The sequence below is a fragment of the Staurois parvus genome, unplaced genomic scaffold, assembly GCF_062004578.1.
Source record: "Staurois parvus isolate SC_StPar_1 unplaced genomic scaffold, SC_StPar_1.0 ptg000791l, whole genome shotgun sequence".
Lineage (NCBI taxonomy): Eukaryota > Metazoa > Chordata > Amphibia > Anura > Ranidae > Staurois > Staurois parvus.
This window is the reverse complement of record NW_028318587.1, coordinates 46,091-65,000: the sequence shown is the minus strand read 5'-3', so window position 1 is coordinate 65,000 and position 18,910 is coordinate 46,091. Positions and strand designations below refer to the sequence as shown.

Below are 18,910 nucleotides of genomic sequence, written 5' to 3'. Positions count from 1 at the left end.
TGTTGTTGAATGTACCCCCAGTATTTCCAGTACAGGGCTGCACCATTTTAAGCATTCTGGGGTACAGTTTTTTTTTTTTTTTTTATTGCTTTCACAGTTGCCAAGTACTTCCCGCCCCCAAGGAACCCACCAGCCAGCCCCCTGTAGCTAGCAAGGATAGTCCGACCACGGTTCTCGGACACAGACCAGCAGACGGAAGAGGGAGTTGTGGCAGACCTGCCTGGGATTCCCGGTGCTTGGGAACAGTAGTAAATCCTCCAGAAGGAGATAAAAAGAACAGAAACAAAAATAGAACTCACATAAACCAGCTAAATTACAAAATAAATACAGCCAAAAAGATATCACAAACACAGCAGAAAATAATAAAAAACAAGGCTCTCTGGCTGCATTTTGTTGCAATTTTCTACCCTTTCACAAAGGCCAAAGATTCCAGATCTTCGGGGATAGAGATCTTTGCACTTCAGTTACCATTTTTAGGAGTTACTAGTCTCCCTGATGAAATTTAAGTCCATTTTATATCATGGGACATGCAACAGGTCCCTAGTGCCCACCATGTGCCCCTTTAGTAATTACTGCAGTCGTTTTCCTTGCCGTGGGGCCAGGGGCAGACTGACAACTCATGGGGCCCCCGGCAACAGGGGATCATGGGGCCCCTGTGTCCTCGCCCACACTCAAACACCCAAAAAAGCCTATGAAAAGGTACCAGGGGCATCTCATGGGGCCTCCTACTGACCTCGGGCAGTGCCCGCGTTCCCAAATGGTCAGTCCACCCCTGCTTGGGGCCTAATCGAGGACAGTGAAGGAAAATATATATATAATATCTTCCCCTGTAGCATGCATGGAGTCTGTTACCACATTATGTGTGGCCCTTTCTTGTGGTCAAGAGCCGCATTTGAGGCCACCCTATATCAAGTAAGTTGACAACGGCTGTGATAGGTGATGCTGGAACACACAATATTAGGTGGAAACACCCCAAACCCCCAAGTGGACAAGAACAGAGATGGGAATTATGGCTGAGAGATCAGTCCCCAGTACCCATGACATTTAAAACATAGGGGTCGCTTTAAGCCAGAATGCTTCACCTTCACCAAGGGGTATGTCACTTTGGGTTGGACTGACCCATTAAATACCTAATGGAACGGAACCCACCAAAGAGATGCATACTATAGAACTTTGGTAGACACTGGCCTTTTCTAAGGGGTACACACATTACCACAATTGAGAAGTCTTGGTGGAGGTGTCAAAGACCATCTATAGTAAGACACTGACTGGGCATTAGGCAGATCTCCTGTCCCTTCTTGTTGTCAGTGTCACAGAGGCAGGGGATGAAAGTAAATCTCCCCAATGGGCACACATATAGCAATAGGAGCCCAACAGAGATTCTAACTCTTCTAAACCAAAAGAAACATTTTATCTGGGCATGGACTTCAATGTGACAAAGCTTGCCGACTCTTACCTTTAATGGTTTGTGGCTGTGGACTTTGTGGCCATCATTTACTGCCGAATGCCTGTTCACTACAGTCAAGAGGTGTCTCTGGTGGACTAGTGCCTCCTTAAACTCCTCTTCAGTTTTCGTTTCTAAGAGCTTTTGCCTGAATGCGATGTCCGAAAACATTGTGGCAAACGTCCGTCCAACTTCTGTCGCAGTTTTGGTACTTTTCTGAGTAAGAAGAAAGCGTATGAGGGGAGATCCAGATTGCACAGAAAACACAAACAATGGGTAAAATTAGCACTTATTTGTACAAAATTCCTTAAAAGTGGTTGTAAAGACTCAAGGTTTTTTTTACTTTTGTGCCTTTTTATGAGTGCAGCAGTCCCCACTTAATACTTACCCGAGCCCTTGGCTCTCCATGAACTCACCCTTCTCATTGGCTGATACAGCAGTGGGAGCCATTGGCTAGCAATCACAGCCAGTGAGCCAATGAGGAGAGGGGGCAGGCCGAGCCACGACTTGGTGTGTGAATGGACACAAAGGGCAGCCTGCTCAGATGCCCCCATAGCAAGCTGCTTGCTGTAGGGGCACTAGGCAGAAGCCGAGGGCCCGAGAAGAGGAGGATTAGGGCTGCTCTGTGCAAAACCATTACACAGAGAGGGGTAAGTATGACACGTTTGTTATTTTAAAAAGAAAAAAAATGCCTTTAATGTCACTTTAAAGTGGTTGTAAACCTCAAACATGAAATATGAACAAAGCATATCCCTCTATAGAGTGTACATGTCTCAATTGGGAAGACTAAGTGTCATTTCTGTCTGCTGCTTTTGTCCTCTGCTATCAGCATGAATCACTCCTGATCTGAGACAGGGGAGGGATCTCTAGCAGATTGACAGCCTCAGTTCAGTTCCTGTGAGCTGTGGGGAGAAGGGGGGGTGGTTTGGGCGGGGGTTGTCTCTCTCCTCCAATCAGCATTCAGAGCTCTCCTCACTAAGCTCTGCAGAGTGTAACTTCAGCTCTCCGCCCTGTTTATTCTGAACTCTCAGAAAACTATATATATTCAGGACTTTAAATGGATGTAGAGAAGAGAAACTGTAGATAAACCATTAACAGGTACAACCTGTGCAGGAGGGTTTGTTTCATCTCTGTGTATCTCCTGAGGTCAGTCACTTCACTGGGTACATGTAAGGGTTTACATTCAATTTAACTGACAAGATTTACAATTATTTGGATGGAAAAGAATTTGACAAAAAAAAATGCCATGGTGTATTTATTATTGCACCAATTTAACCTGCAAGGGAATTGAGCCAGGAAAAAAAGCTTTTAATGTCCAGAAAGAACATTAGAGGAAGATCATAGTTTGTCATTTTACATAGAGGCCTTCTGGAACAATGTTCTGTTGACTGATTAATCAAATACAGAATTGTTTAGCCATGGTTACAATAGACATATCTTGGGCAAACCAAAGGCAGGCAGGAAAACCTCATACAAACTGTGAAGCATGGTGATGGAAAGGTTATAAAATTGGGTTTCTTTGCTGCTTCAGGACCTGAGCAGCTCACTGTCATCGATTCAACTGTAAATTCTGCAACAAATCAAAGTGTGCTTGATAAAAATGTGAGGCCATCTGGCTAAAAATTTAAGGTTACCAGGAAAGTCTATTTCAACAGGAAAATTATCTGAAACACACAAGCAAAGGAATGGCTAAGAAAGGAGAAACAGAGGGTTTTGGACTGGCCTTGTCCAAGCCCTGAAATGAATCCTATTTAAATCTTGTGGGGGAATTTGAAAGGGGACGTTCATGCAAGACAACACGCAAATATCAAACAACTAAAATAAATATGCATTTTGAAACAGGTACAAATGTCACAGAGTTGTATAAGGCTGAATAAAGGCATCGGTCCATCCAGTTCAACCTGTAGGGGTGTGGGTTTGTCACTACCATTTCCCTGTATATTGAGGTTTTCCCATCTAAGAGTACTTTGAAACTATCTAAACTTCCCAACGACACCATCGATTGTGGAAAGGAATGCCACATCCTTACCACTCTGACAGTAAAGAACTCCCAATGCAGTTTAAAGGTTGAACCGCATCTCCTCAAATGTTATTGTGGCCACGTGTCTTCTTAAGCTCCCTAAAATGGAAGTTTTTTTCCCCTATACTAGAATCATCATTGAGGTATTTGTATACTGCTATCATAACTCCTCTCAAGGGTCACTTCTCCAGGGAGAATAGGTTAAATGCTTGTTGTCGTAACAGAGGTCCTCCAGTCACCTTACTAGCTTTGTTGTCCTCCTCTGGACTCTCTCCAGTTCCAGCTCATCCTTCCTGAGGATTGGTGACCAGAACTGAAGATGTGTCCAAACCAGAGTTTTGTAAAGTGGTAGAGGTCAGAGAGCGGTGGGCTGTTCTGGAAATGCCTGACATATAATGTGTTCCTACTTATTTGCATAGCTATTTATTGCAGTGACCTGTGGTGTGCACTTGTGATCGGTGCCTGGGGGGTTTCCATTACGTCCAAGTTCAGCCGGTCTTCCAACCATATGAGGCAGCAGCATTTCGAAGTACCATTTCTTTTAAATGGGTTGAAAACTCAACTATTTTTTCAGCACTTTCATGTATTGTACTTTCCTGTACAGATTGTAAATTGTAAAATATTGTAATGGATACAAGAAGTGTTCCAAACAAATATATGTTCAATCTTGTAGATGATGTCACCCATATGAAGAGGTCTTCTTTTTCCCTGAAGAAGGAGTGAAGTCACTCTAATACGCGTTGGATCATATAGAAACTCTCTCTGTGATCATAGGTATGGATGGTGATGTTACAACATTTTTAATGGCTAGTCAAACTGAGTCATACTGGGTATCCTTACCCTTAACTTTTTTGGGTACATATTTATGCCTTCAAAGTCCCAAGTCCTATAGGGGGTCTTTTCTCTTTATTTGATATCCAAATGCATAGTCATCATTTCTACTAAAGGGGGCCAAAGTGATGGGGAGTTCCCCTTGCTATAGGAAATATTGGGACATAACATCTCCAAGTAAAAAAAAGATGAGACTCAGAATTGAGAGGTGCAAAACCATGAGTGCCAGGATTACAATGTTGTACATTGGAGCAGCCTTGAGCCATAACACTGCAGGGGCCTATGGGATGAAGCGGTTCTAAACATGTGACAGCTTCTGTTTAAGACGGTAATAGGACAATGATCTATTGAGTCATGAAGGAAAGTGTTTTTGGTTTTCCTACCTAGCTCTAGCATGGCGAGGAAGACTGGCCACCAACAGGTACTTTCATTTAATTCTTTCTACTGACCTGCTTTTGGAGACACCGGGACCCCAAAAAGGCTACTTTTTTTCCTACATAATGAGAATTGTTTTTGGAATTATTCTGAGGTTTTATGTGGTCATTTTATAAACTGATCATTTGGTCCACTGGGGCCTTCCTGGGTAATGGTTTCACCATGATGACTATGGAAAAAAAAATATAATTTATAATACATATAGTTTGGACCCCCACCAAAAACACTCACCATTTTGGGAGGAGCCAGAACAAGGATGACAAACCGCACTTCGCAAGAATTTTCCCCCCAGTTCTGCGGCCTCTCCAGCCGGCTGATACAGACATGTCGTCGCTGAAGTGACTTTATAGTGCAACTGTAGAAGAAGTAGAAAATAAAAATACAATGAACAATATTAAAATAAAACTTAAAACAAAAAAAAAAAAGTGAGCAGAAATGCTACATGGCCAGATGACAACATTTTGAGTGCTCAAGTTTTTGGTAAAGTGCCATTCACGGAGTACACCTAAAGTTGGACTTTGAGATGTCAGGTACTCAATAGCATGTTATATTTCAAAATTGTTTGTAACCTGAACTGAACATAAAGAAATCTAACATTTTTAGTAGTCACCCCATCGTGAAGAGAGCATTCTGGTGACAACCGTATAAACAAATAATTTTCTGTACTCTTCATAAAATCCTTTTCTCTGCTTTCATGGAGGACACAGCACCCTCCCTCTGTCTTGCTGATGCCCATGATGATACAATTGTATTTCCTTCCACCACGGGTGGAATTGTTCACTGAGTGTGTTGATGAGGGCATGACTCCTGCAGTGCTATCCTGTTCTGCTGACGGGGAGCCTTCCTTCCTAATAGGCTACCGGTAGTGATCTAAAGGAAAAAAAAATTGACAGGCTAGATGTAATTAAGTCGATCGAAGGATCGGCTAAAGTACAGCCAGCCTGCCCATAGATGGTTCAAATCTCACCTGGCCACTGCTGAACCAGCCAAGATGTGATTCATCTACAACTGAGCTATATTTGAGCGTGTGTGGGTGGGGTGAGGGGGTAGTTGGCCATCAGCAGGGGCCACCCGTCTGGGCCCCACTGGATGTACCTAGCCCGCAGCTATAATGCCACCTTCAGGTGGCATTATAGCCAGCAGATGTTGATCTCAAGCAGAAGTTGAGTCCTCCAGTGAACAAAAGAGAAGCAGATCTTCACTCCAAAAATTTACTTTTCCTCTCTGCATTATATAGAAACATAAAAAAAAACAACAATTTTCTTTTTCCTCCAACCCAACCCCATACCTCTGTTCCCACCTAGAGGAGAATGGCCACAAGTACAGTTCTCTATAAATAACGATGACAAACAACCATAAAAAGCCAACACGTTTTGGCCCTCAGGCCTAAATCATGATTAGAGCTTGAAGGCCGAAACGCGGTGGATTTTTATGGCAGTTTGCTAAAACGTACAGTCCTTTATTAATAATGGTGACAAACTGCCATAAACATCCACCGCGTTTCGGCCTTCAAGCTCTAATCATGATTTAGGCCTGAGGGCTACTATCTTCTGAGCCATACTCCGCTTCCAAGCCATGGCTCCCAGACATAATGGTTTCTGAATACCTCCAATCTTCAGTGAGCAAAAGTAAAGGCTGGAGCAAGTGTAAGTCTGCTAAAACGTACAGTCCTTTATTAATAATGGTGACAGATTTACACTTGCTCCAGCCTTTACTTCTGCTCACTGAAGATTGGAGGTATTCAGAAACCATTATGGCTAGGAGCCATGGCTTGGAAGCGGAGTATGGCTCAGAAGGTAGGAGCCCTCAGGCCTAAATCATGATTAGAGCCTGAAGGCCGAAACGTGGTGGATTTTTATGACAGTTTGTCACCATTATTAATAAAGGACTGTACGTTTTAGCAGACTTACACTTGCTCCAGCCTTTACTTTTGCTCACTGAAGATTGGAGGTATTCAAAAACCATTATGGCTGGGAGCCATGGCTTGGAAGCGGAGAATGGCTCAGGAGGTAGTAGCTCTATACACCTGTTCCTAGACAAGAATGACATGTCTTGCTCCAGCAGCCTCCTGGGATATTCCCATTACGTAGTGGTGCACCTTTGGGGGCCGGCTGCAAGAACCTGGAAGGGAAAGCTGGCTCCTGACAATATAGGATAGGAAGATGCGGACTCACGCTGTGGCAGTAGATTACAGCAGAACAATGCCGGATTTGCTGGGCAGGCGAGTATGTATTCTGAAGATAACCATGCATGTTAGAGGATGAAAAAAATGAAGGGGGGGGGGTTCCACTTTCATAACATCCAACACTTCTCTTTCTATATGCTGAAGTGGTCTTATCACATATGATCTCATGACCCTTCTAGTACATGATAAGCACTATTGAAGCTTGACGAGTCTCCAGAGTTCTCTTCCAGTTTGATGCCAGTTATTTCAGCATTGTGACGTCAGTCTGTACAGAGAGTGTGTAGACGGCAGACGAAGAAGAGGGAGCCTGAATAGAGCCATTGTTCTGTGCAGGCCTGAACAATTATCCTGTAATCAGATCCATATGGAGGATTTCACTTGTGAATGGCGCTGTGATGGACACCGCGATAGTACTTTGCCAAGTTTATACAATCGGGCAATTTGGCAAACGAGCGGAAAGCCCTGAGAGTTTGTACGATTTGACGCGGCAAGTTTATTCCTCCATTATCTATAATCTGTTTGGATCTCCCAGAGAGAAAACATGTTTTTCCACTTCGGGTTTGAAAAACAAAAAAAAAGTCCAAAGCAGAACGTCTTCCGGCGTACAGGATGGTGATGCTGTTCCTTTCAGCATTACTAAATCAATAGTATAGGTCAGCATTCCAGCTGTTGTGGAACTATAAGTCCCAAGAGGAATTGCAAGACTGGGAGCCGCAGAAATGATTCCCACAGGAAGACCCATTATTCTTATATTAGTATATCTATAGCGCCAACAGTTTTTGCAGCGCTTTACAAAATGAAGGTAGACATTACAGGTACAATACAAATTGGTAAAAGAGGAAACAGAGGGCCCGGCTCATTAGAGCTTACAATCTAGGAGGAAGGGTTGAGTGATACAAAAGGTAATAGCTGTGGGGGATGAGCTGATGGAGGAAATAAATGGCGGTTTACTAGGTAGAAGCAGGATAGGCTTCTTTAAAGAGAAAGGTTTTCAGGGATTGTCTAAAGTTGGATAGATTAGGAGATAGCCAGACAGATTGGGGTAGGGAGTTTCATAGGATGGGAGAAGCTTGGGAGAAGTCCTGGAGGCGAGCATGGGAAGAGGTGACATGGGAACTGGAGAGCAGAAGATCTTAAGAGGATCGAAGAGAGCAGTTTGGTTGATATTTTGAGACCAGGTTGGTGATGTCGCTGGGGGCAGAGTTGTGGATGGCTTTGTAAGTTGTTGTCAGTATTTTGAATTTTATTCGTTGGGTGAGTGGAAGCCAGTGGAGGGATTGGCAGAGAGGGGTGGAGGACACTGAGTGGAAGCCAGTGGAGGGATTGGCAGAGAGGGGTGAAGGACACTGAGTGGAGGTCAGTAGAGGGATTGGCAGAGAGGGGTGGAGGACACTGAACGGTTGGTAAGGTGGATGAGCCTGGCAGCAATATTCATGATGGACTGGAAGGGGGATAGCCTATGTAAAAGGTAAGCCAATGAGGAGGGAGTTGCAGTAGTTGAGGCGAGAGATGACCAGGGAGTGAATTAGGAGATTTGTGGTATCATGGACCCATGATGGGATTTGTAGTTTCACCACAGCTGGAGCACTGAAGGTTGCCTACCCCAGTCGTAGGGCTCAGCACACAAGGCCTATTTCTCCTTCAATGTGACCTATCCAAAACACAGCTAACAATGATCAGGTAATGCAGGGGCTAAAGGGGAAAGCAGGGTGGATAAAAATTGATTTAGAAAAAAAAAAAATTAAAAATCTGATTTTATTTATTTTTAAAATCAGATTTTTTTTTATTTTTATCAAATTTATTTGAATAAAATGCTTTTGGAGTAAAAATCTATCTAAAGATAGTTTTCTATTTAAGATACATTAATAATTTAGTTTACTCAGCATGAAATGGAGCTTAGTTATATAGCATGAGGCTGTATATTCTGTAATATTGATATTTTTGGTAAACTCCTTCAATGAATCCAAGCTCTGCAAGCTGAGATAACATGCACTGCATTGATGCATTCACATAATTTCACAGTAACCATGAAAAAAAAAAAACATGAAATAAAAGATCTGAGTCGTTCTCCAGCTATGTGTGATGAACCTGTTAACCTAAAATCGGTTCTGATATCGCTGTTTTACTAACCTGACAGCTTATTATTCTAAAAAGGAAACCTTCATTTGGTTTGCAAATATTAAAGATTCTAACTACCAGCAAGAATGAGTCGGATTCCTTACATTTAAAGAGAACCTGTCATTTTAGATCCATCATGGCAGCGCCTGTTAGCGGGCATCCAGTCTCCTGCTGCCGCCACGTCCCTCACCTTGTGTCCCTGCCGTATCACCAGCCATCCTATTAAAGTGAATGGGACTGTCGGTGAGACAACAGCGGGTCAGAGGAGGAGCCGCTGTGGGACAGAGATGACAGTCGCTCTTTAAAAATGATATGATTAAATCGAGCCTTTTCCATAGTCAGTTAAATTACGATTTAAATCAAATCCACCCAGAGGATTGTCCTTGGACTCAATCCTATACATCCAGGGCCAATCATTTGTACCTAACCGAGGTCCTTTACATTCATCAATTTGACATGTTCAGCTAACAATATAAATAAATTTAAAAGAGTAACTCCACTTTTGTTGAGAAAAAAAAAACAAAAAAAAAAAAAACATTCCCCTTTGAGTGATCTCTGTACATGAAAGGGTTTTACCAAACGTTGCAGATTCCCACCTTTTGTTATTCTGAAGAAATAGCTGTTTGTGTCCATGTGCAGAGTGAATCTGTATAGGAGTGGTTTTATAATTGTCAAACAGCTGCTGTACCTGCAGGGCTATAATGAGGATATTGGCAGGGTCTGCATCCCTTTAGACGTGATTTCCCTTTGGAAGTATCTCAACAAAAATGGGATTTTTGTTGCAGGGGATGCCAAAAATTTGAATTGTATCTAAATGCAGACTTCTGGGAAAATCAGTGAGCCAATCGCACAAGGAATTCACATTTTCAGAAGGTGTTCTGTACATCATCTGTGTACAGAGCGCCTCCATTTAGCCATATTGCATCGCATTTAAAAAAAATTATAAAAATACAGCGCTGCAGATTGAAAAGGAAAGGTCATTTTTAATAACGTTCAATTACAATATGACTTGCGTTGCAATTGTATATGTTTTTTTTTTTTTATTTACTATTTTTTCTCACAAAAGTAGAGTTATCCTTTAATGTTAATAGACTTCCATTTTTTTCCTGTAGACCAGGGGTGTCAAAGTGGCGGCCCTCCAGCTGTTGCAAAACTACAAGTCCCATCATGCCTCTACCTTTCAGAGTTATGCGTGTAACTGTCAATATTGCAATGCCTCATGGGACTTGTAGTTTGACAACAGCTGGAGGGCCGCCAGTTTGACACCCACGCTGTAGACCGTATCCCTGAATGTAAAACAGTGACATCAATCAGGATAGTCAGACTACAGAATAAAGTCTATACGTAGCAGTTGGGTATGGAAAGACTAACAGCAACGTCCCATATAGTGGCCCTCAGCACGCTCTGATATGTGTGATCTGGGTTTATGTGCTCACATTATCCCCCACAGGGGTCTGGGAAAAGACACAGAGGGGGCCAGGCAAGGCTGGGGGTAGGAGGGGAGTTGGCAAATTTTGCCTGCTTGTTGATATTGGCTCTGAACCAGGTATACAAGCAGAGAGGGGCCAATGCCCACTTCCAATATTTACACCCAACTGCCAGGCCAAATACCTGGGCAGCGAGCAGAAAACAATGTGAGAAACATAGTACATGCTACATAGTATGTGAGATTGTGACACCCATGAAAACTGGGTCAGAGCAAATGTATGATCCAACACAGAACACGTGTGCCCCTGCTTGATGAGTAGTGCATTAATAGATGCTAGTAACAAAATCATATTCCACCTTTTGTAAAAAAAACAAAAAAAAAAACAAAAAAAACCATGAAAAAATAAAATAAACGCACCCACAACGATTAATAAATAAATAAATGTGCATGCATTCAATTTTTGCGTTTAAGCCTGCAAAGCATTGCAACCGCGATCAGTGGTTGGCAAGTGCAGTGCATACTATTCCTCCAGCCAAATTATGGACCCTCGGTTACAGGGCTGAAGAAAGTATCCACTCACCGGTCACTTTATTAGGTATACCTGTTCAAATACTTGCTAACACAAATTGCTAATCAGCCAATCACATGGCAGCAATGCTAGACGTGGTGAAGACGACTTGCTGTTCAAACCGGGCATCAGAATGGGGAAGAAAGGGGATTTAAGTGACTTAGAACATGATATGGTTGTTGGTGCCAGATGGGCTGGTCTGAGTGTTTGGGAAACTGCTGATCTACTGGGATTTTCACACACAACCATCTCTAGGGTTTACAGAGAATGGTCCGAAAAAGGGAAAATATCCAGTGAGTGGCAGTTGTGTGGAGGAAAATACCTGGCTGATGTCAGAGGAGAATGGGCAGACTGGTTCCAGATGATAGGAAAGCAACAGTAACTCCTGTCAAATCTCTGAGGAATGCTTCCAACACCTTGTTGAATCTATGCCACGAAGAATGAAGACCGTTCTGAAGGCAAAAGGGGGTCCAACCTGGAACTAGCAAAGTGGCCGGTGAGTGTATACGAACTACAAGTACGCTGACTTTGCTGCATTTGCATTTCGTTGAGAACTACAACGCCACCATGATGGAAGATGGGACTTTTTCATTTACAGATCTCAGTCAATGGATTACACTTGCAAAGGCTCGCGCAGCCTCTCCAAATTAGAAAAACTGTCAGGAGCCTTCGGGGAGAAGAACCTCAGTAATCAACACTGGGTAGGCTATTTTTTTCAGGGGGTAGGTGTAATAATTGTGCACAATAGGGACATGGAACCTGTACACGCCAGCCATTTTGTGAAGGTCTCATGAGCAGTGTTCCTACTCCCCCCCCCCCCCCCCCTTTGCAAACTATAGAATTTGTAGCTGTAACTTTTAACGAATTTCAAAAGAGCCTCTTATCTTAATTAAAACACGAATAGACGCAGTGTCCAGAGCTGTAAACAGCTAATTAGTCTTGGCAAGGATGTCTATTTCCACGAACCATGGAAAACACTTTCCTCTGCCCTATCGTAAACCAATAATAGTCAGTCAAGCCATCACAAATTACCTTTAAGGCCATTAAGGCTCTAGGAATGAAGAGCGTGCCATAAAAAACATCTATTTCACAACATAACAATTCCACATTCAATTCATAGAATTCAACAGAAACAGAGCACATTAATATTAGGTATATATTTGAATGGGGAATATCATACCAAAGAAATCAAGGTCATACATGACTAGCCTAGCACATACGAAAGAAAAGAAAGCAGTCTCCTCCCTCCTGGGTGACAACGTATGCTGTGTTTGGTATCCCTGGGTTTGAAATATCATTCTGAATAAGATTCTGCCAATTTCTAGAATACCACCTGCACGTAGTGGAAGTTATTAATAGTAATGTAAAAATGTATTTGGGAATTGGTCGTAAACATGGTGGCCTCCCAGAACCCATCCCTTAAACCGGATTATTGGTCAGTTGGTCTCTGGCGACACCCCTTTGATATCACAGAAAAGGGACTGACCGCATCTAGTAAGTAAGCTCTCGTTTCACCATCAACCAAGGAACACCCAAAGAGCCGCAGCAACATTTTATCTTGGACAATTGGACTCTGCTAAATCCAAGGACAAAGTATTCTGCTTTTTTAACTCCTTTCTTTTATTTCTCTGTTGTTTTATTGTTCTCTTTATTTCTTTGTACCATCCCTTTCTGTAAATAATTGAATTGCACCATTTAACCTTTTCATTAATAAACCCTATTTTGAAACGTGTTAAAACTATCTCTAAGGCTTTTAATGCAAACTAAAGAATCCCAGTGCTACTGATAATAATCCTCTGAATATACCTGTCTGTGGTGACAGTGTGTTACAGACGTTTATTATGCACATTTGTTCTTGCTAATATTGTGAAGGGCTGATGGTCCCAAAGCTATCTGGTGGCAGTTTGGAGTTTGAAGGGTTAATTTCATAATTAACCTAACCCAGTGACAATCGCTCTCAGACTGCTGGCACCTAGATTGTGGTCCCGCGAGCTGGAAAATCTTTGTGCGTGGTGCAGCTGAGAGTGGCATTGTTACGCAAGTGACAGTGTGGTGTGAGATTGGCCAATCCTTTGTCACGAGTTTGTGAGAAGGGCAGGGGTCAGGCACCGTGTTCGTCGCAGTAGGTAGATGGAGTTGCGGTCTCCAACCAGGTTTTATGTTACACCTAAATATACACACCGATCATCCATAACTTTAGGACCTCTGATAGATTAAGTGAATGACATGGATTGTCTCATTACAATGGCATCAGAGAGTTGTTGGGATATATCAGGCAGAAAGTGAATATGTTGTCCCTGAAGTTGACGTGTTGAGAAGGTGTCCTGGTCTGATAAATCATGTTTTCTGTTGCATTGTGTGGATGGCCGGGTGTGTGTGCATCACTTACCTGGGGAATAGAAGGCACCAGGATGCAGTATGGGAAGAAGGCAAGTCGGTGGAGGCAGTGTGATGGCTTAGGCAGTGTTCTGCTGGGAAACTTTGGGTCCTGCCATTCATGTGGATATTACTTTGACACATACTACCTACCTAAACATTGTTGCTGACCAACTACACCCTTCATGGAAAAGTTATTTCTTGACGGCAGTGGTCTCTTTCAGCAAGATAATGTGCCCTGCCCCACTGCAAAAATGGTTCAAGAATGGTTTGAAGAACTTTGAGGTGTTGACTTAGCCTCCAAATTCTCCAGATCTCAATTCATCGAGCATCTGTGGGATATGCTGGAAAAAAAAAAAGTCCAATCCATGGAGTCCTCACCCTGCAACTAACAGGACTTTAACCTCCCTGGCGGTATTCCCGAGTGTAGCTCGGGGTAAAGTTTCAGTACCAAAAGCGGTAACCCCGAGCTACACTCGGGCTTACCATGCGGCGTTGCTCAGGGATTCCCTGCAGCGCTTACCTTGTCCTTCACTCCCGCGATGCGTCCCCTGCAGCGTCCCCGGCCATCTCCTCCGGCCGATGCCGGCATCCGGCTTCCGTGTTCTGGTCCCTGCGAGCGTCGGGACATACGGGGCCGGTACGGTGGCAAATTTAAAAATTTTTTGAACCGGTCATTTTCTTAGAAATGAATTTGACATAGTAAAACATTACTGTATCAAACCATTTCACATACATTTTGTCCCGAGTACTTTGTCCTGTGCCCTCCCTACATTTTTACTGTTCCCGGCATCTGTCTTCTGGGTTCCGTTCCCTGCGACGTCGGGACGTACGAGGAACGGAACTGGTGGGAAATTTGAAAATGACAAAAAGTGACATTCACTAAAATCACATAGTATAACATTCCTGTATCAAACCATTTCACATACATTTTGTCCCTACTGCTTTGTCCTGTGCCCTGCCTGCATGTTTATTGTTCTTTCTGCCTGGAAACTGAGAAACGTCCATGGCGTCCAAAAAACGTCCCTTTAGGTCAAAATCGGTTTTAGACCGGCTAGAGAACAGCGATAGTAAATCAGAACCACTTGCAGAATTGAGTGATAATGATTCGTGGGGGAAATTCGTCATCAGACACTGAAAACGATTTTGCGACTTTTCTCAGTGATGTGCGAACTTGGCGCTATATTTCAAATTTCAGTGTTTTCGGTTTGATTATATTATTGAATGAAATTTATTATTATTATATTATTATTTTTTATGATTATTTATTAAATTATAATTTATGATTTCGTGTTTCAAATTTTATCATACCCGGGATGTTTACTAGACTCTTGTTTGGACAGATTTCAGTGAATTATTCCTAAAAATTACAGGCCTACAATAAAAAAACTACATATTTCCATGAAAAAAAATGGTACCGCTTTCAGCACCAAAAATCTGAAATAATCAGACCGCTAGGGAGGTTAAGGATCTGCCAATAATGGTTTGGGACCGATGCCACAGCGTACCTTCACAGGTCTAGTGGTGCACATGCCTTGATAGGTCAGGGCTGTTTTGGTGACATACTCAACATCAGGTCCGTGGTCAAAGTTAGCCATAACTTTGACCACGGACCTGATGTTGAGTATGTCACCAAAACAGCCCTGACCTATCAAGGCATGTGCACCACTAGACCACTAGATCAGTGTAAGTTTAGGTAACCTGTGACCTAAAAAGGTTAACATGATCATAAAAGTTGACTTTGCTGTGACCGACACCCAAGCTGAAGATCAGAAACCATAAGCAAAACATTAAAAAAAATAATAATTGAAGACCAAATATCCAGATTCTTGCATGAGCCCAGCTGTGACCACATTAATAGCTATCCAAAATGGAAGGATTACTTTAATTTTCTTTTGCATTGGTCTGGAACTGTTTCTGGATTAAAATCCATATAGAGACTGTCTTTTTTTTTTTTTTTCCTTGGGGTGATAAATGGGCATTTTCAAGGCACACTGGCATGCTGAATGTCCTAAAGAAATGTAATTTACTTATTTCTAATGGTAATGCCGTTAGGAAGCTGGTTTCCTCTTGCACGGCCAAGCAGGGAGTAAATGACCGGGCCAGACCTTTACATCATTTGTCAAACCCCTGCAGATAGGGATTGATTTTCTACAAATAGACCATGCACTTTGGAAGTGCAGTTGCTCCAGAGCTTAGTAAATGAACAGACACTCTGCTGACTTCCATCATTCTAACATGTGCAAGTAAAAATGCTGTTTTTGTTTTTTTTATTTTCCTTGCATGTAATTGGTTATTCTTTGCAAAGTGAAACCTTACCTCATTTACTAAGCTCTGGAACAACTGCACTTGCAAAGTACACCACCTATTTGCCTTTAGTAAATCAACCCCATAGTGTCAATTGAAAGGGCTGTGGGTGAACCAAGCATGGCTATTGTGATACGGGGTGACTAAGGGCTTGTAACCGAGATCTCATCAGTTCAAACTGTATTTTAAAAGGCTTGGCATCACTTTTATAGAAAAAGGCAAAGCAAAGGCCAATGTAATGTACAGTTTATTTCAGGTAATTATATAGCGCCGTCAATTTACATATATATTGTACATTCACATCAGTCCCTAACCCTCAAGGGGTGTACAATCTAAGGTCCCTAACTCACATACATACATACACATACTAGGGACAATTTAGACAGGAACCAATTCACCTACCAGCATGTCTTTGGAGCGTGGGAGGAAACCGGAGTACCCGGAGGAAACCCACGCAGGCACAGGGAAAACATGCAAACTCCAAGCAGGTGGTGCCGTGGTTGGGACTCAAACCAACGACCCTAGTACTGCCAGGCGGAAGTGCTAACCATTTGGCCCCCGTTCTCTCGTTCTGGGAGGATGTCATATGACGTCCTCCCATTCTAACCACGCATGCGCTGCTCCCGGAGCGCGGCGATCGGCGGTGCTCTGTGTCCCTCGGACAAAGCGGATCACCGATCCACGGAAAGAGCCGAAGATGTTGGCTCGGTCATGTGATCAGCTATGTCCAATCACAGCTGATCCCATGTAAACAGGGAAATGCCGGTTATCGGCATTTCTATCCTCACGAGCTGTCACGCTGATAGCTTGTGAGGAGAGGAGAGCCGGTAATTGGCATTCCTCGGAGGGGACATGTACACTGATCATCAGAGCACTGATGATCAGTGTGCCCTGATGATCTGTGTAGCCCCAGCAGCGCCACCTGTCAATGTCCATCAGTGCTCACCCATGCCACCCGCCGGTGCCCATCAGTGCCACATTTCAGTGCCCATCAAGGCCAGTCAGTACCGCCTATCAGTGCCAGTCAGTGCTGCCTATCAGTGTGCATCAGTGCCGCCTATCAGTGCCAGTCAGTGCCGCCTATGAGTGCCATATTTGAGTGCTGCCTTTCAGTGCCCATTTTCTGTGGTTTTTCGTTTGTTTAGGAAAAAATAAAAAACCCAGAGGTGATTAAATACCACCAAAATAAAGCTCTATCTGCCACAAAAAAATGATAAAAATTTCATATGGGTACAGTGTTGCATGACGGCGCAATTATCATTCAAAGTGCAACAGCGCTGAAAGCTGGAAATTGTCCTGGGCAGGAAGGGGGTAGAAGTGCCCGGTAGGCGAGGGGTTAAATATAGCAAGAATGGCTCATCTAACTGGGCAGTCTTCATGTGGGAGAGTTCACTGATGAAGGGGATCTTGGACTCCCAAAATGTGTCGGCTTTCTCTTCCAACCTTTCTTTCTCATGTGACAAACACTTACTAGATGTGTGGACTTGTTATCCCAATGTTTTGATGGCAAAATGGAAAGGCAGAGGAGCCTGGGGAAGAGAATTAAAGCCAGCTTAGGATTCCTCCAAAAATGAAAACCTGTAACTGGGCTTCCGTATAATCCAAGTACAATGTACAGGATTTCTTCCATTTCTTTTCACTTCGTGTGAATAGTGAGATAAAACTGGCTCCTGTGCTTTGTTTGTTGGTTGCTTTTAATCAAAATTGCCTTTCATAATTCCCTAAACACAAATCTGATTTCTGTTTATACAGATCTATAGGAAACCTTTTTATCGGCACATAATATTTGCTAAGTGTTGGCTTTCCAAGTTCAAGAGCTGCTCTAAGAAAAGTGATACTTCATACATGAAGGGACATGCTGCCCATTGTCTGCAAAGGAGAAAGCTTATCGCTTGACCTCCTTGGCGTTCACCAACGCTGCGCCATTCTAATCAGCATGAGATACCGGTTTATAGATCCAGCAGAATTTTATTTTTAAAGAACACCACCGGGAAAACAATTAACCCACACATTTGTTCCTTTTATGTGTTGTTCCAAAAGCCTTTTTCCTTTTTTTTTCCCCAGTGCATTTCATACAGTTATCTGATGTTTCTCTATACTGAGGTGCTACACATCCGATGAAACATAATTTGAGACTTGCATCAGGACACCCTTCAGCATTCCTTTTTCATTTTTAGAATATGCATCTTTTTGGAGCGTTCTCCAGTGTGGACACATTACACCCCAAGGTCTTCTTCCTCTTGTGGCAGTGGAAAGTGGGTCCTTTATGACATTTAATACCATGGGTGCCATTCTTTGCATCAGTTTCCTATGACTCCAGGGTGGCTTGATGGCGCACCTCCAGGGGCTGGGTCCTTGAAACTCTTAACTTATAGTAAAGGCTTGTTCACACATGAGGTTGGAGAGCAGTAAAACCCCACAGTTGTGTTTTTAACGCCCTCCAACTGCTACCCCCTTTAGCTGAAAAGACAATGGATGGCGGGTGAACGTATGTCACAGCTGCAATGCTTTGCTTATGCCATATCCAGGAAATGAAGCTGGCACAATGGAATATATCAGCGGAGTGATGACATTTATTTTGTGCAGATTAACAGCCACAAGAACGTGTCAACGCGTTTCGGCCATTCCAACCTTATTCATGACTGAGTCATGAAGAAGGCCTGAAACTTATTGACATGTTTTGTAGCTGTATTCCTCTGCACTAAATAAATGTCATCACTCTGCTGATATCTACAGTCATGTCGGCGTCTTTTCCTGGATAAAATACTTGTGAGACCTCAGCAACCATCATGAATAAGGCCGGAACGGCCGAAACACGTTGACATGTTTTGGGGCTGTATTCCTCTGCACTAAATAAATGTCATCACTCTGCTGATATCTACAGTCATGTCGGCGTCTTTTCCTGGATAAAGTACTTGTGAGACCTCAACAACCATCATGAATAAGGCCGCAATGGCCAAAACATGTTGACATGTTTCGTAGCTGTATTCCTCAGCACCAAATAAATGTCATCACTCCGCTGATATCTGCAGTTGTCCCAGGGTCTTTTCCTGGAAAAAGTACTTTTGAGGTCAGGCCAGAACACCAGTTTTAGAGCCATGTTGGACTTCCAGAGCAGGTAGCAGCACTGCACTGTTGGTTTTGCTTTGGTTATATCCTCTGCTGCATTCGTCAGGCACACATGCAGTCATGATGCT

General features: G+C 43.0%; 1 protein-coding gene across 1 annotated transcript in view; it reads right to left on the bottom strand.

The window, feature by feature from the left end:
- Positions 1-18,910, bottom strand: part of SLC4A11 (solute carrier family 4 member 11) — a 154,554-nt gene that overhangs the window by 104,546 nt on the left and 31,098 nt on the right. Inside the window, exons 5-7 of the mRNA XM_089654704.1 lie at positions 4,962-5,085; positions 1,457-1,660; positions 187-255 (exon numbers count right to left, since the gene is read on the bottom strand). Coding sequence (XP_089510830.1) covers positions 187-255; positions 1,457-1,660; positions 4,962-5,085 — 397 coding nt within the window. The remainder of the gene's footprint in view (positions 1-186; positions 256-1,456; positions 1,661-4,961; positions 5,086-18,910) is intronic.